General features: G+C 51.3%; 1 protein-coding gene across 4 annotated transcripts in view; it reads left to right on the forward strand.

Annotated features, from left to right (window-relative positions):
- EBF3 (EBF transcription factor 3) overlaps window positions 1-5825 on the forward strand; it is a 122784-nt gene extending 116959 nt beyond the window's left edge. For 2 of the 4 annotated variants that reach the window (XM_012781413.2, XM_012781414.2), the window contains exons 14-16: window positions 723-911; window positions 1371-1460; window positions 3616-5825. In XM_012781413.2, the coding sequence (XP_012636867.1) occupies window positions 723-911; window positions 1371-1460; window positions 3616-3647 (311 nt within the window). In that variant the 3' untranslated portion in view covers window positions 3648-5825. Of the gene's footprint in view, window positions 1-722; window positions 912-1262; window positions 1461-3615 lie in introns of all 4 variants that reach the window. The other 2 variants (XM_012781410.2, XM_012781412.2) reach the window with 2 other exon arrangements.
- Window positions 5826-23935: the final 18110 nt, after the last annotated feature.

The raw sequence follows: 23935 nt of genomic DNA on the forward strand, positions 1-23935 counted from the left end.
CCCCTACCGCATCCATGGGAGACAGCTTTCCCTCCGGGACGGGCCCAGCTGTAGGCAGCCGTGGCGTGGGGAGCCCGCCCGGACGGGGTCTGGGTTCCAAGTCGGCGACGCATCCACGAGGGACGCTGCCGCGTTTCCCCGCCCAGGGCCGGCTCCACCGAGGCTGCCGAACCGTGCCGCTTGGGTCCGTCTTGGTCCCTTCTTCAAAGCCACGCAGGCAGTGACCTCGGCACACGCCCCACTGCGCCCCGTGGTGGGAGCCGCGGCGCCGGCCCCTGCCCACCCCCGCACAGACGTAGCACCCCCCCACCCCCTGACAACCTTGCAGGGGTGTCACGGCCCAAACAAGCTCTCCTTGTCAGCCGTGGCATTTGAAGGTCTGCAGAGGCCGAAAGTTCACGGGACATGGGGGGCCGGGCCAGGAGCCCGAGCTGTGGCTAATTGCTTCCGAAGAGAAGCGCGCGGAGGAGGCGACTGGCGGCGCCATCGAAGCGCGCCCGGCTGCCTGTGGGAGCCGGCGGGGCCGCGCGGAGACAGCTGCGGCCGGGTTGGCGCGATGAGGTTGCCCGAGCTGGCTAGAGGCGCTAGGGCAGGAGGAAAGCGTGAGGTCACTCAGAAATGTCGCATTTGTGCTATGTATAGGTTCTCGGGGAAACAGCCCCCGCCCCCAGGTGTCTGTCGCTGATAATAACGATGTTTTTGGCCGGGGGGGATTTCAACAGTCGGCTACAGTCGCAATACAAGCAGCGTGTCCCCGCGAGGATACGTGCCCAGCAGTACTCCCCAGCAGTCCAATTACAACACAGTCAGCACTAGCATGAATGGATATGGAAGTGGCGCCATGGCCAATCTAGGGGTCCCTGGCTCGCCTGGATTTCTTAATGGCTCCTCCGCTAACTCTCCCTACGGCAGTAAGTGTCTGTTTTTGTCACACGTCATCACGCAGATTCATGTTCACTGCACAGTCGCGTGTGGGCATTGCTTGGGCGTTCCGCGATGTGAGCTTTACCGGGTAAAAGGAAGGGTGGCCCTGGAGGCTGGGCGTCAAAAATGACCCGAAACGGGCCCCCCACGGGGCCCCGTTGGAGACCAAAATCGGAACAAAACGGGGCTGTCCAATTGGAAGAGAAAGGCCACCCCGGAAGGGTTTGCCTGCTGTCCGGGGAGCGGCCAAGCCGGAAGCATGTCGTGTCTGTTTTCGCGCCCCCCCTCGCGGCGGCGCGGTGCCGTGCCGCGTGCTGACCGTGTTTGCTTTGTTGCAGTAGTGCCGTCCAGCCCCACCATGGCAGCCTCTTCAGTCACTCTCCCTTCAAACTGTAGCAGCACACACGGCATTTTCTCATTCTCACCTGCCAATGTCATCTCCGCAGTGAAACAGAAGAGCGCCTTCGCACCCGTGGTCCGGCCCCAAGCCTCTCCTCCCCCCTCCTGCACCAGCGCCAACGGGAACGGACTGCAAGGTGAGGGCGGCGCGGGGGCTGGGGCCGGGCCCCGGGGGGCGGCCGGGCCCCGGGGAGCTCAGCCCCTTCCCCGGGCGTGTGTGCGGAGGCCTCGCGCCCTTCGGGCGTTGCATGCTCTCCTGCGGGCCACCGTGATGCCACTCGCCCTGCCCAGGAGCCGTAGAAAGGACACCTGGCCCTTGAGCCCCAGCAAACGCCAGATTTTGTTCAGTTTGTGCATCCAGCGTACTGTAGTCCTCGCAGTAAAGCACCCGCACCCTCAGGGGTGGGACCACACAAGAGAGAAAACAGGAGCATGGCGAGGGCTTCTGTGGTCATTTTCAGCCTGGTTCAGCACATGGGCCTTCACCCGGGGCCTGGCACCTCTCGGCGCACGGCACAGCCCTGCCCGTAGCTCCTGGGCTCTCAGCCTTCTTTTCACCAGGTGGCGAAAACAGCCTCAGAACAGGGATCGGGGGTGCCCTGCTCCTCGTGGAGCCCAGGGTGGCAGGGTGCCCCAAATCGGCCTGCTTTCGTCATCCTGAGGCTGAGCCTTTGTTCTCAGCCTCGTGTGACAGACCGAGAGCCCAGCCAGGCTGTGCCGTCCCTGGGCCGTGTGTGCGCCTGTGCACGGGAGTGGATTTTTCTGAGCCATCTCTTGCAGAGACTCAGGAGGGAGAAGGGCCAGCCCCGAAGGGTGTGGGAGGCACCACCTGGACACAGCTGTCCTCCAGCGGGGCCACTCAGAGTGGGCGCCTGGCCCCTGTGGGCCGTGCAGGCTGCACGTGGCCCGTGAAGTGTGGACAGGCGAAGCCACGCGGGTGCCCTAGGCCTCGCGCGTGGCTCTCTGAGGTGCCGGGGGCCCGCCGCACTCACGTTAAGCGGCCATCGCCTGGCCTCTTTCAGACACCACCTTTGGTATTTGCTCCTCCCAGTGCCAATCAAATCCAGTTACTCCTTTAAAAAAATGAATCCGTTGAACCAGTATTTACTGAGCGCCTACTGTGTGCCAGGCTCTCTGCCGGGTGCTGAGGACGTGGCCGTGGAGAAGACAAACTGGCCCTTTTGTGAAGTCGGTGGGATATTTCACTTTGATGAACTAATGCTCAAAAAAGGAACTGGAAAGGTATCCGTGATTTGCAATAATTGTCTTCACCACATCCGCTAGCGCACGTAGGGACGCCCCGGCCCCCAAGTGCCGCCGCCGACTGGCCGAGAGCCATCAGCGGGCGCCAAAGCAGAATCGCTCTAGAGGCAGGCGTGGGGGGCCGTGGCCCCGCCCCCGGACACGGCGTCGGGGCCCGTTGAAAGGTGGCACCCCGTAAGCAGTGGGTCCACGCCCCGGCCTCCCAAACCATAAAGTTGTAACGGTGAGTCGGAGGTAAATTAATATTGTTGGAATTAATGAACTGAGAAATTGAAGCTCACATCACTCCAAGAACAAATGTATTAATGTGTTATACATAAATTAATGAGAACAATCATTCTCAAAAATTAAACAACACTATAGTTAAAAGACTTTAAATTACATTCGTACCAGGAGTGCGTTTGAAAGCGCCAGCCACTCTTGGCATTTTAGCGCAAAGTTTTTTCTCTTCCAAGAGGAGGAAAAAAGAGCTTTCTCGAAGGCGGTGCTGTGACTCCCGGCCCTGGGCTTGGGCTGTTGTCAGGGCAGGCGGGCCTCGAGTGGCCGTGGGCTGGGAGAGGCCCTGACTCACCGTTACGATGCAGAACGATGAGCTGAGGCCTGAAAGCAGAGGGGGAAACTGAGGCAAGTCCAATTTTCACTCAGGGAGCTAGAGCCGACCTCGGCTGGCCTCGCAGACGTGACCAGGCTGGGCCGTGTGTCTCTGCAGAGGCGGCCTCCGTTTGCTTTGAAGGAAATGCTGGTTTGTGCATTGGAAGCAGCAGCAGTCTTTGTGCACAGAAATGTCACAGGCCTTTGCCAAAGGACCTTCGAGGAGGGCCGCGGTAGGACAGCACGCTGGGGGCTGTTGTCCCCACAAGCACCCCACCCCAGGAAGTAGATGTCCCAGCACCCCCCCACGGCTGGGAAAGGAGAACTGTGCCACTCAAGCCTCATGGTGACAAGAGCGAAGGGAGGGGCGGCCCCTGGCCGCGGTGAGGGAGCGCGCGCGGCTGCCCTCAGTAACCGCTCTGTCCTCCTCTCTTGCAGCTATGTCTGGGCTGGTAGTCCCGCCAATGTGAGGGACTTTTGTTTACCTTCTGCAGCACCCAGCACCCAAGGACGGACTTCAGGGGACATGTTGTTTAGCATATTAAGACATGCTGATGGAAACAGTATCTTCAGAAAAATCAGCAGCAATCGCGATGCCGCAAGAGACTTTGTTTAAAGATTTTATTTAAACTATTAAGAATCAACCTGCAAACAGCCTACTTCTTCACGAACAATTCCATTTTATTGACTGAACTTTTCTCATATTTTCGCATTTCTCGGTCCTGAAGAATAAGGAAAACAAAGCGACGCCTATTTTGTATAAAGTTTCTGACTCCGTCTTGGCCATGTCTAGTAATTGCTATGTGTTGGGAGAAACTTTGTGAATGCACCGTTTTTGATTATCATGAAACACTGATGAAAAATGCCTCCAAACATTTTTCTGTACTCATACTTTAGATTCACAATGGTTGTGTATCTCTATAATGTGAAATATTTTTTTGTGGTGAAAAAAAGGGGGCCAAGGAGGTATGAGCCATCAAACTGGAAAAAAAAAAAAGGATGACTATATGATTAGGAGAATCTGGGGTGGCAGGGAGGGAGGGAGGGTTTATCATTGCTTAACTTCATCTTAATGAAATGAAACTTTGTAACTTATTGTAGTTAGAAATTGTAACTTTGATATTGAATTCTCTTGCCTTCAACAAGCACACTGACAGAGAAAAAAATGCTACTGTCTGTTGGTTCCAATATTCTCCCGCTGCTAGAGCTTCCTGTTAAGCAAGTGTGATCTGCAACATTTTTTCAACTTTTGCTAGCACTGTATACTATTGCATTCTTAGGCTACTGTGAGGTCTATGTTTCTTGTACCAGAAATTGTCCTTTTGACTTCTAGATCCTTCTTCCCTAATGTGTTTTGTATGTGGTTATAAAATTGTAGACTTTTGTGATTTTGCCAAAGTTGTAGCTAAATATTTATACACTTGTCTTGAATTTTTTTCAGATCCACTTTAAAATATTTAGAAAAACAAAGTTTTATTCCTTATGTGTCTTATAAGGGATACAATGGTCTTCACGCCACACTTACTTTCCCATGAACACTTGCAGTTGCTAAGGGATTTATTTTGTAACATATCAATTATAAATATTGTATTTATCTTTGAAATTTTGTACATTGCTTTTCCCACCTTTTTCTTTTCCTCGTCTGTGTTGGTTTTTGATCGTGGCCTGGTGTTGTGATACCGGGAAGAGCATTAGCCAAGAACTGTCTCTTTGATCTGTTTCGTTCAAATGGACCAGTGTCCTTACATTTCATTTGTACTCAGAAATATGCTATTGTTTAGACTTTCCGTCCTTTTTTTTTTTATTATTATTTTGAGGAAAAGTCAAATCCATTGTTTATTTTTATATTATTTTTAAGTTATCTGAACAAATACTTTTGGAGAAAAAAAAAAAAGTTTGTTGTATAGTCAAAACACAACGGTGTCACCCGGCTGTGACAAACCCTAGTAGACTCTGTGCATGTGGGGCGGCCAAGGAGAGGTGACACCGTCCGGGGCTGTGTCTTTATTTTATTTTACTTTTTGGTAGAATGTAAAAAGTCATTTTAGCTGCCACCCACGACTTTGCCACATAGCTGAACGGTGTTTATACTGGAAAAATTCAGAGGCCTAAAAGTTTAAAATAAGAATTTACTTCTGATGTTTTAATTAAAATGTTTGCCACATCAACTTCTCTGATGCCTTAAAAGTGGACTTCTTTAAAGAGAACCTTTGTGCTATTTTATCACAGGCTTACGCCACAATTGTTAACCAATACATTTCGTTTGGAGATGTGTGGTGTGAAACACACACGTGCGTGCGCACACACACACAAAAGCACAAACCCACCACCGTTCCACACGCCGCTCCCTTCTGGGTCCGTTTCTGCTGTTCTCTGCACCTGCCAGGCAGCCCTCCAGTCCGGAGAGGTTTCACAAGGAGCCAATGTCACTGCTGGTTTTTAATTTTTTTTTTTTTTTTGTGGTCAGATCCAACAGCACTGTCTGTACTTTTCAAACTGGAATGGCCTCCTCCAGATAGTGTGCCTGTTAGTGCCAAACCCACAGTGAGACCAACAGGGTCAGGTTTTGTTTCCCCTTTGCACTAAATGCTTTGCAGACACAGCCAACATTTTGCAAACTGCAGCAGAAATCAAATCTCAAATAAAAAGGAGGGGCTTTAAAAAAAAAACTTTCTTGACAAAAATCAACAGCAATGTACAACTTAGAAGTGTTCGTTCAAGGGACTAAACAACGTCCCCAGTGGTCAGCGCGTCCCAGTCTGGCTTTGTGACAGCTGACAAAGCTTCGCTACGTGGAAAAGCCTGAGAAGTCACTTTGGAACTAAATTGCCTCCGTTTTATTTTGTATAAGTAAGGGTTTGATCTAAAAAAGAGCTCACACGTACGTGTTAACGTTTGCAAGCTTCCTCATGCCCTCACTCACTCGGTTTGTGTTTAGATGAAAATAGTCAACACCCTCATCGCTTCATTGTCTCAAGACTGAGCGCTTCACTAAATGGTAGATTTTACTGTTAAAAGACCCTACAATAAGATTGTTTTATCTGTACATTTTTTCAGATATTTAACTGTATAAAATGTTCATTTTACACAATATTTAATTAAAGTATTTCTTGTCTGTGAATTTCACCTTTGGTAATTTTGTTCTGATTATTAATAACGGCTGGCTAAACATACCCAGAGAGTTCCACGGTGGGGGGAGGGTTCGTTTGCACATCCTGGGTTCCGAAGCCGTGTCTGGGGCGATATGAAAATGACCTGTAGGAGAACCTCCCACGAAGGTGTCAGCCCGCAGTCATCACACCTGCAGGCAGAAACACGCCAAGTCACTGCGTGGATGGTTCTGATCACAGAGGCACCGTCTATACATGTGTTGTGCTCTGCACGCATACATGTGTTGTGCTCTGCATGCATACATGTGTTGTGCTCTGCACGATGTTTCTGTGTCTCAGACATTCGGGGGCCACAGCCACGCTGGGGTGGCACAATCATGGTTCAAACACTGGTGTCTGAGTGTGCAAACAACCCCAAGTCTCATGGGGGGGGGCTCTATGACCCTGCTGCCCCCAGCCCTTCCTGCCCCTGAACTGGAGGGTTTGGCAGGTCCGGCCCCCTCTAACACACTCCTTTTGTATCACTGTTGTGTCGCCTGGGCGAGAACCAGGTCAGGGACGTGCAGCAGCAACGTCTGCAGGTGGGCGGGGGGCACCCAGACCAGTGCTGGCTGAGGTCGGACGTGAGGGACACCAATCCACGTCCATCCACCTCACTGGCACAACGGACCCCAAGCCCTGCCCCGGCCACTGTCATCTGTGCCTAAGTGCAGCCGATTGCACTGCCCATGACGAGCCAGCACCGGGGCGCTCTGATGCCGAGGCCGCGGCTCCTGTGGGGGCCCTGGCTCCCGTTCCCTCCCACCCGGCGCTTCTCATTTTCTCCTCAATGAAAGGCCGGGTCTGCGTGTTTTGGCTTGCAGCTCCCTAACACTTACGTGTAAGTGTGATCCAAATTAGTACTCACAAATGTCATCTTAATTACTCGTTCTGCGGCGGCAAAACAGGAAACAATTATTCAAAACATAAAGAAACTTGTGAATACCTTTTTCTCCTGCCAGTGACAATCAGGTCCTTATTTCAGCCGTAAAGAGACAGCAGAAGGAGCTCGTGGCTGCAAACCTGCAGCCCGCCCGCTGCCCGGCCCCTCCCAGGTTGCTGGAGGCTGGGGCCGGAGAGGGCGTCGCCCCACAAGTCACCCCCTTCCCACTCGGAACCGGTGCCAGGAATGCCCAGCTGGCGGTCACCTGGGAACAGGGACGTCGTGCCCCGTTTGCGCCTGCAATGCGAAGCAGGGGCTGCGTTCTTTCAGCGTGTGTGCCACTCCCGGTCAGGCCGCCTTTTAAGGTCTTTCAAAGCTTTTAAAGATTATTCAAAGCACTTGAAATGGGCTTCAATCTAATGCCTCATTTCATTGCATTAAACAGCCTAGTTAATAAAGAATCAATATATTCAAAGGGCAAGGTTATCTTTTGTCTATAAGGGGTGGTGTCGTTCTGAACCTTTTTATAGTTCAAATGCTGAAAAAGACCTCATGAAATCCATACTCATCAAGTGGGCCAACGAGGGCAGTGGGCGGCCCGGGAAGGGAAGAAAGGCTGCCCTCCTTTAAAACAACGCCGGGCCTTATCTCCCGGGCTTGCAGCGCCCAAAGAAGTCCTCAGAAATGTCAATTTCTCATCAAGACAAGAGGCCACAATGATCATTTTTCCAGAGAATACATACAATTAAGAGAATGCAGGGGCAGCGCCGCGGTGATTTGTGGCTCGCTCTGGCCCCGAGAGCTGCGATCTCCCTCCCAGCAGATGAAAAGGGCTGTTGATAACTGAAGTGTCAATATGCCAAAGAGGGGTGTTTGAATGTGAGTCCTTGTGCTTTGAGCTGGCCGGGCCGATCCCAGCCCCTGATAAGGGCGCAGCTGCCAACGGACACCACAGGTTGGCCCTCCCAATTAATGCCATGAATAAATCACACAAAAGAGTTGGGATGCTTTATACTCGGTGAGACAATCCCCTGTTTTACCCTTCAAGGATTCCTTTTATGTTGGAATAAGGTTGCTTTTAATGAAATTTAAACTCATCAGAGGAAATCAAAAACCTCCAATCAGATTACAAATTGATTTTTTGGTCATTTGTCATGTCCCCACGTAGAGCCGCAGGTTCCACAGGGAGCGCCTTGCCATTCCGGGGCTGGGGAGACAGTGTGGACACGGCCCCCACCGCACCCCCGGCCGACGGAGCCCCTACGGCAAGAGCAGGTGTCCGTCGGCTGAGTCCAGCCACAGCGTAAAGCCCGGGGACCTCGTCCTCCGCAAAGCGCAGGGTGGTTCCCAGGCCTGCTCTCAGGGTCCGTGCTGGCCCACAGACGCACGCTCTCCAGGGAGCACGGCCCGTTTGGAGTGTCTCACACAGGCTGCTGGGTCTGTCTGCACACACCAGGGCCAGCGTCTACGCAGGACGACCTAGAGCCCCGCAGGCACCTGGTCCCCACACGCCATGACGTCATGATCTGGGCAGAGAGAGAACCTCGCTGACTCCCACTCAGCCATCAGTCTAAGCCCCAGCGTTCTCCTCCCCAAAGCCTTCCCTGGCCACTTCGGGGCGGGGACCCCGGGGCTCCCTGCAAGTCTTCCCAGGGGCTGGCTGAGGCCACCAGCCTCTAGCTTTCCCACTGGCCTCCTGGGACCCTGGAGAGACCCGAGTGTCTTGAAGAGACACACGCCGGTGCCTTCCTCCCCTTCCCCCTCCGTATGGGGGGCACCTGGTCACGGCTGAGTGGCCCCAGAGTAGGAAGCAAAGGCCTCACCAAGTGCCTGAGACTGCGGGAGTCTAGAAGGGTGTTGTGTCCCTCTGGCAGAATTGGGGCCAGGGACAAGACGAGGGTAGGCACTGCTTCAGGAGCAAATGGACGTAATTTCTGATCCAAGATTCCCCGGAGACCGTCTCTTATGACAGACTCTCTAAAGTGAGTAGAATATTCTCACATTTTCAAACAGCAAGCACTCACCTTGCAGCCCCTGGTGGTCTACGGAGCACTGTGTCTCACGGCGTCTCCTCCGGGCCTCTCGTGCAGCTCTGCACCGGGGCCACGCCTAGGTGGTGAAGCCTCCGTCCAGGGAGGTCAGATGACAGCCTAGGGTCACGAGGCTGGAAAGACCAGACACCAGATGAAGTCTCCAATCTCTAATCCCCACGCTCTTTGCACTAATTCGGGTTTCAGATATCTTCAGGAATTGAGAGAGAGAAAGATGAGAGACAAAGACAGAGAGAGAGAGAGAGAGAGAGAGAGAGAGAGAGACACAGAAATGATGAGAGAGACACACACACACCACGTAGGTGCAGGCAAGGAGAAGTCACACTTCCCTGGAAGATCTCAACCAGGCTGCCCAATTCTGCCAAGGCCACTGGCCGGGCCATAGATGGGAACTGGCCTGTCCAGGAGGTCAGCTGGGGTTCAGGAGGCCTCGCTGCAGGACATACCCAATGCCACACGTCCATGCTCCCAACACCGGGGGCAGAGGATTATGTCTCCCAGGGCCTGTGCAACCACGAGGTGGCCTCTGCAGAGCCGCTTCCCCGAGCTTCCCATGGGCTTCCTCGTGTCAACGTGTGGTCCACACATGGGGCGGTAGGAGGGGCCACGATGCCTGTGTGCACAGGTGCCTCTCGAGGCCACGCAGCATCTCCAGTGCTGGCAGGGACCACGGGCGTGCACGCTGAGCTGGTCACATGGTGCAGGGCTGGGAGGGCAGCGTGGGGGCTGGGCTGCAAGGGCTCAGCCCCTCGGCGGGCACCCACAGGGCTCAGTGAGAGTCAGCTTCTGTTCCTGCTGGCAAGGGGACGGTGGGCGGCAGGATGGGACAAAGAGGAGGAAAATAAAAGTGACTGATAATGGCCTTTGCTGGCAGACTCAGAGCAAGTAACAAGAAAGTTAGAGGCGTCGGCCGAACAAGAAACTAAGGGTCAGAAGGGAACATGGGTGTCTCCCGCCAAGCTGGCCCAGCCCACCACGCCCTCTCCCAACTCTGCGCTTTGGTAGGCTGCGAGCGACCGGGCGTCATGCAGCTCACTGGGCCATCACGGGGCAAGGCTCATGAGCCAACACTGAGTCGTTTCTGCCTAGAGGGGACCAATGCTTCACTGCACAGTGCTGCTACGGTGGGTTGGCAGAACCCAGGGCGGGTGTGGGGATGGAGCCCCAGCAGAGAGAGGAGAGAGCACTGCACCCACAAAGGGCTTATATTCGTAACAGACAATGAGCTTTTGCAAATCAGTAAGACTTGATGAGCACCCTAAGGAACAAAAGCAGGCGAATTTACAGTCAATTCACAAGAGAACAATAGAAATGATCAATAAGCTTAGCAAATTATATTCAACCTCCCTTAAAAATGCATGCCAAATTAAAATAAGGAGATGGATTTTGTTTTCCACCTATTAAATTTGAAGAGTTTTCTTAAGAGCTAATCCTCAGTTGATGGAGAAACTGGCATTCTTACAGTTGTTGGTGGAAGAGCAGATTGGGATAGCCCTTGGAAATTTGGAAATCAACTTGACATCATATCCAGACACTTAAAAATATTATATCCTTTGACCCACTAATCCTGCTGCTTAGAATCAATCTCAAGGAAATAATCAGAAATGAGAGAAGACTTTTAAGTACAAGATTGGCCGTTATGATAATATTTATTCAAAAATTGGAAAGAACCCAAATGGCTAAAAATAGGAATTGGTCATCAAATTATTATATAGGCATATAATGGAATACTATCTATCCTATTAAACCACAGAGATTATGGTTTCAAGTATTAAAAAAATGGCAAACACCAAATGAGATAAAATGGAGTGAAGCAAGCATATAATACTGTATGCATAACATAATTCCAATTTGTAAATTTCTATGAAGAAAGAAGGCGAGAAAGAATATTTAATATATATATAGATACAGATGTGTGGGAAAAATGCTAGTCAGAATAACAGCCAAATTAACAGGTGGTTTATCTGGGAGGCAGAAGGTTACACATTATATCCATATTTTCCAAGTTTTCTGCAAACAGGCAGGGTGAGGTCTGGGAGAATACTGTGCCAGTGCTACTGTCTCACGCCCGGCCTTTCTGCTGTGGCAGCCGAGGCAGGGAATGACCAACTCATAGCCAGGTCGATTGGCCTGGAACACGGAGGCCGGCCAGTCTTCTGGGCGCTGATGCTACAAGGCTACCTGGGATTTGCACTGGGGCCGAGGTGGTGGTGAGAAAGCAGAGACTAGACCAGGAAACTGGTGGGTGGAGGAGAGGTGTGGAGACTGGTTCAATGAAAATACTCAAATTCAGTGCAATCCCTATTAGAATCACATTTCCACTTTTTTTTTTTTCAAAAAATACTACAAAGCAACACTCATCCTCGTGGTACTGCCATGAGACAGATCAACGGAATAGAGTTGAGAGTCCAGAAATAAATTTGTGTGTCTGTGGTCAACTGAGTTTTGACAAGGGTGTCAAGACCACTCAACAGGAAAAGAATGGTCTCTTCAACAAATGTGTGGAACAACTGGACAGCCACAAGAAAAAGAACAAACTTGGATTCTTAACCTCATGCCATATACAAAAGTTAACTCAAAATGGGTCAAAGACCTAAATGTAAAAACTCAACTATAAAACTCTTAGAAGAAAACAGAATGCTCTTCTTGACTTCAGACTTGACAATGGCTGTGACAGGAATTTAGCAACTGTTTGGCACAATGGATGCGACACAAGTTTTAGATGTGATATCAAAAACATGAGCCACAAAAGAAAAAAGATAAATTGACTTCATCAAAACTAAAAACGCCTATGCTTCAAAAGACACTATCAAAGTGAAAAGACAACCCAAGAATGGGAGAAAGTATTTGCAAATTATATTAAATATATCCGATAAGGGACTTGTATCCAGAATATATCATGAACTCTTACAAATCAATAATGAAGACAAATAACTCAATTTAAAAATGGGCAAATGATCTGAATAGACATTTCTCCAAAGATATACAAATTTACAATTAACACATGAAAAGATGCTCAACATTAATTATGAGGTAAATGTAAGTCCAAATTACAATGAGATAGCATCTAGTAGGATGCCTATAATCAAAAAGTCAGATAATAGCTGGAGGCATCACACTTCCTGACTTCAAAATTTACTACAAAGCCAGAGTAATCAAATCAGCATGGTACTGGCATACAAACAGACACATAGACCGATGTAAAAGAGTAGAGTACCCAGATATAAATCTAAGCATTTACAGCCAACTCATCTTTGACAGGGCTGCCAAGAACATACAATGGGAAAAGGACAGTCTCTTTAATAAATGGTGCTGGGGAAACTGGATAACCGTACATAGAAGAATGAAACTAGACCCCTATCTCTTAGCATACACAAAATACTTAAATCAAAATGGATTAAAGACTTAAATCTAAGACCTGAAACCTTGAAACTACTAGAAGAAAACATTGGGGAAACACTCCAGGGCATTGGTCTGGGCAAAGATTTCTTGGGTAAGACCTCAATAGCAAAGATAACCAAAGCAAAATTGGACACATGGGATCACATCAAGCTAAGCAGCTTCTGCACAGCACAGGAAACAATCAAAAAAGTGAAGAGACAACCCACAGGATGGGAGGAAATATTTGCAAACTACCCATCTGACAAAGAATTAATAACCAGAATATATAAGGAGCTCAAACAACTCAATAGTAAAAAACCAAATAATGTAATTAAAAATGGGCAAAAGATCTGAACCAGATATTTCTCAGAAGATGACATACAAATGGGCAAAAGGCATATGAAAAAAATGCTCAACATCACTAGTGATCAGAGAATGCAAATCACAACTACAATGAGATATCATCTCACCCCAGTTAAAGCGGTTTTTATCAAGAAGGCAATCAATAGGAGACGCTGGCAAGGATACGGAGAAAGGGGGACCATCACACACTGTTGGTGGGAATGTAAATTAGTACAGTCCTCAAACAACTAAAAGCACAACTACCATGTAATCCAGCAATTCCACTACTAGGTAATTATCCCAAAGAAAGGAAATCAACATGTGGAAGAGATACCTGCACTCCATGATTGTCACAGCACTGTTCACAACACCGGAAACACGGGATAAACCTAAAGGCCCATCAGTGGATGGATGGATAAAGAGAATGTGGTGTATACACATGATGGAATATGATTCAACCATAAAAAAGAATGAAATCCCGCACTTACAGCAACATGGGTGGAAATGGAGGTCACCATGCCAAGTGAAAGCAGCCCAGCACAGAAAGGCAAACACTGCGTGTTCTCAGGCACGCGTGGGAGCCAGAACAGGGAATCTCACGGAGAGAGAAACTGGTGGTTATCAGAGGCCAGGAAGGGGGAGGGGAGGATGAAGAGAAATCGATTAATGGGTACAAATACATGGTCTGAGAGAAGAAGTAAGACCTAGGGTTTGATAGATGAGTAGGGTGACTACAGTTTAGACCAGTAGTTGCTTAGGGTTAGGGGACAGGGTGGGGAGAGACGGGGCGATGACTAAATGGTAGGGGTTTCTTTTTGAGGTGATAAAAAATGATCTAAAATCATTTTTAGATCATGTGGTAACAGTTGCGCATAGGAATGAATATATTAAAAACCATTGACTTGTACACTTTAAATGGGTGAATTGTATGACGTGAACTATTTCTCAGTAAAGCTGTTATCAGAAATAAAAACATCCTGTTGCAGAGCATATTAAAAAGGAATGTCATTTTTCACGAAGATTTACTCCTTGGGTCTGGGGAAACCACACTTCCTGGAGAGCCCTGCTAGGACTGGGGCGTCTCTCGGGCACGTGCTATCCGGGGCGCCGCTACGTCTTTGCCCCGAGCTGGGCCAGGGCCCTCCCTCCGTCTGCTCCCCAGGAGGGGCTGCTTGGCGTCCGCACAGCCTGGAAGGGTAAGGTGGCCTCACAGGCCCCACCTGGCTTCTAGCTCCAGGCCACTGAAGTGAAGACCAGGCAGGAGCCCCCGCCTCCTGCCTGGGGTGACCCTGATGTCAGTCCAGGCTCCCCGCGAGGGCCTGCCCAGCCCTGGCCCGGCCCCTTCCACGGCTGCCGCGGTCTCCCGTGGAACTCTCACTCGCACGGCTTCCCCTCTAAGGCCGCTCCCAAAGTTAAATTCCTCCTGGAAGGGAAAAAAAATTCTTCAAGATGGCTTTTAAAAACCGTTTAATTACTTCCCCAACATTCCAGAATACTCAGTCTTACTGTTTCGAACATACTAGTTCTTTTCTTAAATTTCTTTAAAACCAGTCATCCCGTTAAGTTGGATCTTGGGTCTCGGTGGACCCCACCTGTCACCCTGCTCTGAGCCACGTCAGCGCTCCCCGGCGGGTGGCGGCTCCCCCTTGCTCCTGCCCCGCCCTGGACCTCTACCTGGCTCAGCACGGCAGCCAGAGGGTCCTTTAACAGGAAAGGCACACACCTTCGAGGACCTTCCAGCAGACACGAAGACCCACTGCCCTGCCCTCTCCTCCCGCCCAGGTGGCTTGCCTGTGCCCCAGGTAAGCGCCTGCCTGAGGCTGTGTCTCTGCTGTTCCCTCTCTCTGGAACTCTCCTCTGCAAAAGCATCTGCTGTGCTCCCCAACTCATGTCTTCCTCTGTCCCCTTCCCCTGCCTAAAATTAACACCCTCACCCCAGCCCTCAGCCGCACACCCTCCCCGCCCTTCCATGTTAGTTTTCTGCTTGGCACTTGCACTGTTTAAGCAAGCACAGGTTTGACTTACCCAACTCCTGTGTTGTGTCCTTGCCCCCCCCCACCCCTCCCCACAGAGCGTAAGCCCCGAGGGGAGGGGCTTCTCTGCGTGGGGTATTGCTACTCCTAGCACCCCAGCTCCTGCAAACCCGGTGTTCAGGGAAACAGGGTTCCTCACCATGCCTTCAACCAAGGGTCACGCAACCTAGGGTCCGTGAGCTTGCAGGGAAAACAAAATTACATCTTTATTTTCACTAACCACTATAAAATTTTGCGTTTCGTTCCCTCATGAATATAAGCAACAAGCTACAGTAGATTTAGCGGTATCGGGGACATTTTGCAGAGATCTTGAAAGACTGTTTATGGTTATCACATGACTTGGGAATTTTAGCAATTAGCAAACCTCCCAGATCTTGTCATTGAATGCATTAACAAGGAAGCACTTTCATAACAATATTACATATTTCATTTTAAAAGTTTTGATAACTACGCAATAGAATTAATTTTCTTAGTGGTCCTATGTGTCTTATTTGTGTGCGCTTGGAAACACTGTTCTGAGAAAGGGGTCCACAGGCATCACCAGCCCGACACAGGGGTCCGTGGCACAGAAAAGAGGAAGGAGCCTGGACCGTGGCATCTGCCCCCATGCCCAGGATGCGTGGCTCCACGCCACGCTCCGTCGGTCCATTGAGCATCCGAGCCTTTCACCGTCCACCGTGACCCTGCTCCATAGCGCACAGCAGCCGTGCTGGCCAGCCTACGCTCTCCTGCACGGCAGGGGCTCCACGCTTACACCCGGCAGCCTCCGTGCAGGCTGGTGGGTCCCCGAATGTCAACTCCATTCTGAGTATTTGTGGAAGCCTTGTGGTGGGCCAGGTTGGGAGCTGAAGAAAGGCAGGCATTAAACTGACGATAATCCTTTTTTTTTTTTTTTTGGCTTTCTAGTAATCCAGGCTTATTGTAAAAATAAAAGCAACGAACGTGTGCTGGGAGGGAAAGGTTCATCCTCATCTCAGCTCTCCCTGAACCTTGCCGACTCACGGGCAGTGGGCTGTCAGTCTTCCTAGACTCTGTTGGAAGGACTTTACCGACAGACAGAAATTTAAATATAGTCTTAAAAGACCAAAAGATGGATCATAATTTTCATGTTATTCTCATCTTGCTTCCCCCGGAGGATTTGTCCCTGTCAGCACCTGTGGATCTGGCTCATTCTTTCCAGCCGGCTGTGGAAGAATCCACTGCAGAGATGAAAGCTCATTTATGCAACCAGTCCTCTGTTGAAAAATGTTACATTCTTTGCTACCGAAGAACAACCCTATGGTAACAAATAATTAGAAAGTGAAAAATTCAAAAGATTCTATAAAAAAAAGACGTTCGCAATGCTGGTGAAACATCAAATATCTAAAAATAAAGTTATTTAAAACTGGCACACTGAAAACCACAAAAACATAATTGAGAAAAAAAAATGTTTAAAGGTTTAAATAACTGGAGAGATATACCATGTCCATGGATTAGAAAACTCAATGTTGTAAAGACGCCGTTTGCCCCAAATTGACCTGCAGATTGAGCAGAATCCGGGTGGCAGCTAGTTCACTTTGGTGGAAATCGATGATTCTGAAATTTACACAGACAGGCAAAGGGCTAAGGAGAGCCACATAATCTTGAAGAAAAGTAAAACTTTAAAAGCTGGACCACCAGATCGTAAAGCTTATTTTAAAGCTGCAGTAGTCAAAACAATGCATTCCTGGTGCGAAGACAGACTGAAACCCAGTGGGATGGGACAGAGAACAGAAATGCCCATGGCTGTGCCTCCCCTGACCCCCATTTCACACCACATGGCCAAAGTCAAGCCCAGCTAAATGCGAAAGATAAAACAATAAGGTTTTTAGGAGATGGTATGGGAGAATATCTTTATAACCTGTGGCAGAGATATACTAAACAGAACACAAAGAGCTGTAACCATGAAACAAATGATACATTACAATCACGAAATGCTGACCTTCAAAATGATTCCATTAAGAGAAGGAAAAGACAAGCCACAGACTAGGGGAGGGTAAGTCAATATTTTCCTTTATGGCTTCTAGTTTCTTTTCTTCTTCTTCTTCTTTTTTTTTTTTTTTTGGGAAGATAATCTCCATTCTAAGATTAAAAAACAAAATTATCTTACATTTTATCCCAGTACTTTGATAGTTCTCATAGTTTTAACTTTTAGTTCCTTAATCTCTCCAGGATTTTGTTTTATGTTTGACATGTGGAGAAATTTAACTTTCTTTCTTTCCAAATGGGAAAAATATTATCCCCAAACCGTATATCGAGTGGTCGGCTCATCTTTTCCACTGATTTCATGTATCACATTATCAGCTTCTAAATTCCTTTTATAAATTTTCTTTTACTGAAATTGGGTTTTCCTGCCCAGATACTATCTATTTGTTGATTTCTGCAGTTTTCAAAAATATATTTTTATTCCTAGAAAGGCAAACCTTCTCTCAGAATCTTCTAAGATTCTCTTAGCTATTTTTGTGCATATACTCTCCTACATAATTTTATAATCAGTTTGATACGGTACAGAATTTATAGCTTGGGGACAAGTGACTTCTGGGAAATATCGAGTCGTCCCGTTCAGCGACGTGCTAAATCTCCACGTTTATTACACGAGAATTTAAGAGCAGTCGCAGTAAGTGCTGCACAGGAAAAGCATTCGGTGCTTTGAGAACACAGAGCTGAAAGGGCCTTCCCTAGCCTCGGCCAATCGCAGGAACGAGGGGGTTTGAGAAACAGGAAGCTCTCTCCCAGAAGTCACGCGTTGGTGCGCCTTGGAGACTGGTGAGGAATTAACAAAGCGAAGTTGAGGGGGACGAGTCCTCCAGGCAGAGGGGACAGCACGTGCAAGGGTCCTGAGGCTGCAGAGAGGCCAACACGATCTGGAGAGCAGAGTGACGCTGGGAGAGGGCCGAGAAGAAAGCATTGTCACAGATACCATGAACATGGAAGGCTACGAGGAGGGTGTCGTTACATCGGACAACACAGGAAACAATGAACAAATTCACCAAAACAGGTGAAAGGTGGAGTGGAAAATCCCAGGAGTCCTGTATCTGTTAAATAGCCGCAGTAGGCCAGGCGCGGTGGCTCACGCCTGTAATCCTAGCACTCTGGGAGGCCGAGGCGGGCGGATTTGCTCCAGGTCAGGAGTTCAAAACCAGCCTCAGCAAGAGCAAGACCCCGTCTCTACTACAAATAGAAAGAAATTCATTGGCCAACTAAAAATATACATAGAAAAGATTAGCCGGGCATGGTGGCTCATGCCTGTAGTCCCAGCTACTCAGGAGGCTGAGGCAGAAGGATCACTCAAGCCCAGGAGTTTGAGGTTGCTGTGAGCTAGGCTGACGCCACGGCACTCACTCTAGCCTGGGCAACAAAGTGAGACTCTGTCTCAAAAAAAAAAAAACAAAAAAAAAAACAAAACAAAAAAACCCACAGCCGCAGTAGGTGAGACCGTGTGGCACTGGTGTAAGGACAGACAGACAGATCCATGGGACAGAACACGAGTCCAGAGAAAAGACTGCTCTGTGTGCTGCCACCTGAGTTCTGACAAGACATGACGATTCGAGGGAAGAAGGAAATACTCTCTAAAGCAACTGACGTCCACCTGGGGAGGAAAACCACCTCCCACCTTGCATCGCATGGAGACCATAGTCTGAGACGTGTGACAGAGCTAACCGTGAACGCCCAAGCTACATAAGCAACTTCCAGAGGAAACACAGGACGGCATCTCTGCAGACCTGGGACAGGCAAACGCTTCTCGGGCAGGACACGCAAAGCACTCACCCCCAAAGAAAAAAAAAAAAGGAGAAACCAGACTTCATAAAAACTAAAAAGTTCTGCTTGTCAAAGGATGCCACGAGGGCACAGCACGGCCCAGGATAAAATACTCGCAACGTACGTATCTGAGAAAGGACTCGTGCTGTGAACACGTAAAGACAACGCATAGGACAGTACGAACTCCCCACCCTCCCAGGGGGGGCTGAGGGCAGCGTCCTCCTGCTGGGACACGCCGGGGTGACTCACGTGGCGCTAGCGTGTTTGTCTGCAGCACCTCCTGCACCGACAGTGCCATTCCCCCACGAGCCGCGGTTTGCCTCCTTCGCCGGCTGGGAGAGCGGCATGTTCCATGGCCAGCTCACGGGGTGACCTTGCAGGGTGACCTCACGGGGTGACCTTGCAGGGTGACCCCTTCTTTTTCCCCAAAGTAAACACAGTGTGTCCACTGAAAGAAAAGGTGACACTCGGCTGGGCACAGTGGCTCTAGCCTGCAATCCTAGCACTCTGGGAGGCTGAGGTGGGCGGATTGCTCAGGGTCAGGAGTTCAAGACCAACCTGAGCAAGAGCAAGATCCCGTCTCTACTAAAAAATAGAAAGAAATTAATTGGCAAAGTAAAAAAAAAAATACATATATATATAAATTAGCCGGGCATGGTGGCACACGCCTGTGGTCCCAGCTACTCAGGAGGCTGAGGCAGGAGGATCGCTTGATCCCAGGAGTTTGAGGTTGCTGTGAGCTAGGTTGATGCCATGGCACTCACTCTAGCCTGGGCAAGAGGGAGACTCTGTCTCAAAAAAAAAAAAAAAAAAAAAAAGAAAGAAAGAAAGAAAAGGTGACACTCCCTTCAACACACAAGCCGGAGGGACAATAACGGGTTTCAGCCGGCACCTGGCTGTTCCCCCGTGAGACACGCCCTCAGCTCCTCGCTGCACCCGCGCCTCGCCTTTGCTTCCCGGGTAAACGGGGCGAACCACGATGCCCGCGCTCTCCTGGAGCCCAGGGAAGTTCCAAAGTGCAAAGCAAGCTACGGCCTCTGCAGGGACCCTGAGCCAGGGGTCATGCCGTGACAGTCCCTGCGCGTCCCTCCAGCTGAAGGGCCTGGCAGCGGCGGCCCCAGCACTGCCGGCGCCCGTTTGCGGCTGCGCCCCGACAGGGGCAGGCCCTGCTGGCTGCGCTGAGTGAAGACGAGGTCTCGGCCACCAGGACCTACTTTCTGACATGGAGCTGGGGGTGGGGGTGTCCCTCCTGCGTGAGGACCAGGCCAGCACGGACGCAGGGGTGGCTGGGGCTGGGCCCAGGCTGGAAGGCGTCAGCGGGGAGGGCGGGAGCTCTGAGCTGAGCACCAACGGCGGGTCTGCAGCGAGGTTGTCCGGTCGGCACCTTGCTTCCCGGGGAGCGGCCGCCGTCCGTGTTCTCTGCCCCCGCTCAGGGCGCTGACAGCGTGACGGAAGAACTCGAAGGAACGGCACGACCTCAAACAGCCCTTGCAGGTGGCTAGGCCAGCCCAGCCTCTGGCAGTCCCTCCCGGCCTCGCAGGCAGCAGCACTGTGTGGCACGCGTGTGTCCAGACCGTAGGAGCTGGCCCGACAAGGGTGGGCAGCGTGAGAATGAGATCCGAGCGAAGCCGGACCTTGGACGTGGGGCGGGGACCACCTCAGAGTGAGGGGAAGCCTCCCGGCCCGGCGTCGGGACAGACCCAGCCACGCCCAGGTGCGTCTCTGCTGTCCTCACGCCCATTCCAAGACCTGCTCAGACGCAGAGGCAGGAAGGAGGGAGGGGATGGGAAGGAAGGCGGGTGTCCTGCTGGGAAGGGTGTGTCTTCCCCACCCAGCCGGTCCAGCCAGGGCGGCTGCCCCTCCGTCTCCCCTCACCCAAGGGACCTGGACCAGGCACCTGCTCCAACAGGGACGTGGAGCGGGGCAACAGCCGCCCGAGGCGGGTGAGCCAGCGGCAGCACGGAGACCTCCCCTGGGACCAGCCCCGCCTCCCAGGACCCCTCCGTGCTGCGGGAAGGCAATCAGAGGAGCGGAAGTGTCCCGGGGCACTGGGCATAGCAGCAGAGGGCTGCACGGAGACCCAAACTGTGGAGTGCTGTGCTCCCGTGACGTGTCGGGGGCCAGCGGACGGCTGTAGGCTGTCTTCTGCCAGGGTCCGACCCGTGCGGGAAACCGAGACAGACAAGCGAGGAAATGAGACGAAGCGTTTGTGTGCGTTTCAGAGGAATTTAGATTCCAGAGGCCGTTTTTCTGGGCAGCTAAAGTGGCTCCTTGACAAAAGTAAGTCTGAGCAAACGGACACAAGGAACAAAAATAGAAAATAGATGGTGAAGACGCAGTGGTTCCTAAACACCAGAAAGCTGCTGATGCGATTGTTTCCTTCTCTGTAAAAGCTGAGGGGGAGTCCAAGCATCCCAGGCCTCCAAACTGCACCTGGAGGAGTAGCGGACGCGGGAGGGAAGCCAGTTAATGAGCGGCCCCGAGCCGGCAGGTGCACGCCTTTAGATTCACCCTCACCGGCCGTGGGGAGAGTCCTTGGATCGAACACGGACCAGCACGCTGACACCCAGACTGCCAGCCGCTTCGCCTCGGACAGCCTTGGCCAGAAGAGCTTGCCTTGCAACGCCAGCATCCCCTGCAGACCGGGCGGGTCACAAACAACAGTCATTTCTCTCTCTCAGTTCCGGACGCTGGGAAGTCTGGGATCAAGGTGCTGGCAGGTTTGGTGTCTGCCCAGGTCACACACGGCACGTTCTCAGGGTGTCCAAGCATCCTGGGAGGCTCGGGGGAGCTCTCGGGGGCCTCTTTGAGAAGGGCACAGATCCCGCCAATGAGGGCTCCACCCTGCTGACTAACTGCCCCTCCGAGGTCCCGCCCGTCCAACGCCGCATGTTAGGGCTTCAGTGCATGAATTTCGGGGGGACACAGGCATTCAGACCACAGCAGAGACGGCTCGCTTGGAAACGAGGCATCTATTTGCACAGGAACGATGCCAGTTTGGCCTCTTTGTAGGTTGGGGCAAACCTCGGCAACAGCCGGGGGTCTGGCAGGACATCTGGTTGGACGGTCAGGTTTTGTACCAGGCTGTGAAGCTCGCTGTGGCGCCGGCCCGTCACAATCCCGGCAGCCCCAGGCCTCAGACGACAGTTGTAGATTGAACGAGGTGCCTCGGGTTTGAGCGCAAGGCCGCGTGGTGTCTGGCCACAGTGAGCCTCCGCCGACAGTAGGCCTTTGACGTCACAGTTTCACACAGTCCAAGGCCTGGCTTTGCTGCTTCTTGTAGCGTGACAACCCTTAATCAACCCAGGAAATCAATCAACAGGTCCTCCTGCCTATGGACACGGGAGGCTCCACGCAAGTCTCAGACACGACCTCCGAGAGGCAGCTTCTCCCAGGAGCCGCAGAGCACAGCACCAGAAAGCCAACGGGGAAAAATCATCCTCGTCCAATGAGAAGCACCTCGTAAGTCCATTTTGCACACGTAAGTCCATTTTGCACACGTAAGTCCATTTTGCACACGTAAGTCCACTTTGTACACGTAAGTCCACTTTGCACACGTAAGTCCATTTTGCACACGTAAGTCCATTTTGCACACGTAAGTCCATTTTGCACACGTAAGTCCACTTTGCACATGTAAATCCATTTTGCAAACAGTCTTGGTTTTTCGCTGCAATTCTGATGATGGCTAGAGCGACTAGAAGCAGTTTTCGGAGGAAGGCCTTTTAAACACCCAACCCGAAGAAATCAGTCAACGGACCGCTCTGCCTTGGACGCTACTGGCAGGTAACCAAAGCTGACTGGTTAGATAATGGATAATGAAACTCGCAGCCACAGAGGACTAGAAAAAATTAATTGCGTTTCATGAGATTGTACCGCAAGTCGCCAAACTGAAGGAATACTTTATGGCTCGGCTTCCCGTGCACGTTCGGTCACGGAAGTGGCGTGGCACGCCTCGGCCGCGGAGCCCGGGAAACGGCCACGTGTTCTCCGCGCGAGGTTCGCCGTTTCCCTCCACCGGCGCTAAGTGGCCTGTGCGTCGGGAGGGATGAGAAGTGGCTCATTTTTTTAACCCTGATGGATTTACACAAAGACTGTTCTCTCCATTCTCCTAAAACCCAAGCCTTAATTATCTCGATTGCCTGGGGGACCCGGCGGTACAGCTGCAAACATCGCACCACACAGCTTTGCTGTAGCGCGCCGTCTGCACAGGAGGCGGGACTCGGCGGGGAGCCCCGGGCCGGGCTGTGCACCTGGCGCCGGCGTCCAGAGGCCTGGACCTGGCGGGGCTGCCCCTCTCCGAAGCCTGGGGTGGGGGGCTCAACTGGGGGCAGCGGTGGGGCCGACGGGCTCTGGATCGTTTCGGGCTCACTCTGCCCAGCGAGCTCAGGGGGCACTTGGGAGGCAGCCCCGGGCGGAAGTCGATCCGGGTTAGCTGTGATGGAGAGGAGATCCTGACCGCGGCTTTTTCTCCCAGAACTTTTCTAATCAGGATGGATCTGGCTGTCAGGAGCGGGAGGCCGTCAGAAGTGAGCTACGGCCACGGCGCCTGCCCGGACCGGGAGAGCGGGGGAGCTTGGTGCTCTCAGACTTCTTTTTTTTTTTTTTTTGGTCTAACCAGAATCAATATTTAAGATTATGCAATGTCCACACCAGCCTGAAGTAGCTGCCAACCCAAGGACAAGGGCTGGATAATTTACAACGTAAGGAATCCATTCTTTGGAGAGGGGATGAGGGAAAAAAAAAAAAAATCAAGATTTAAGCTTATCGTGGGCTGAACTTTTCTCCTCCATTCTTAATGGCGCGGGGCGTAAATAAACCATCCATTTTGTTTTGTGCGGGCGGCCTGCGCCGTGTGCAGACGCCGTGGGCCCCGCAGGCCGGCCTCAGGCCCCTGGCCACAGGTCCGGCCGTGACCGCCTTGCAAACAACACCCCTGACATTCGCAAGGCTCGGTCCCGTCTGTCGAGCCCGATCAAAACCCGCCCCTATGTGTTCCTTTGCACCCCCCCAGTCAGCAGAGAAAGCCTTTTTATTGTCAGCTACTAATGGCTCTTCTGCCCCGTGTTTTTAATGTGAAGATTAAATATTTATAAGCGTCTCGTCGATAGCAGCCCATAAGCAGATCCCCCCGAAGCCGCAGAC

This window comes from Microcebus murinus, chromosome 14, assembly GCF_040939455.1.
Source record: "Microcebus murinus isolate Inina chromosome 14, M.murinus_Inina_mat1.0, whole genome shotgun sequence".
NCBI lineage: Eukaryota > Metazoa > Chordata > Mammalia > Primates > Cheirogaleidae > Microcebus > Microcebus murinus.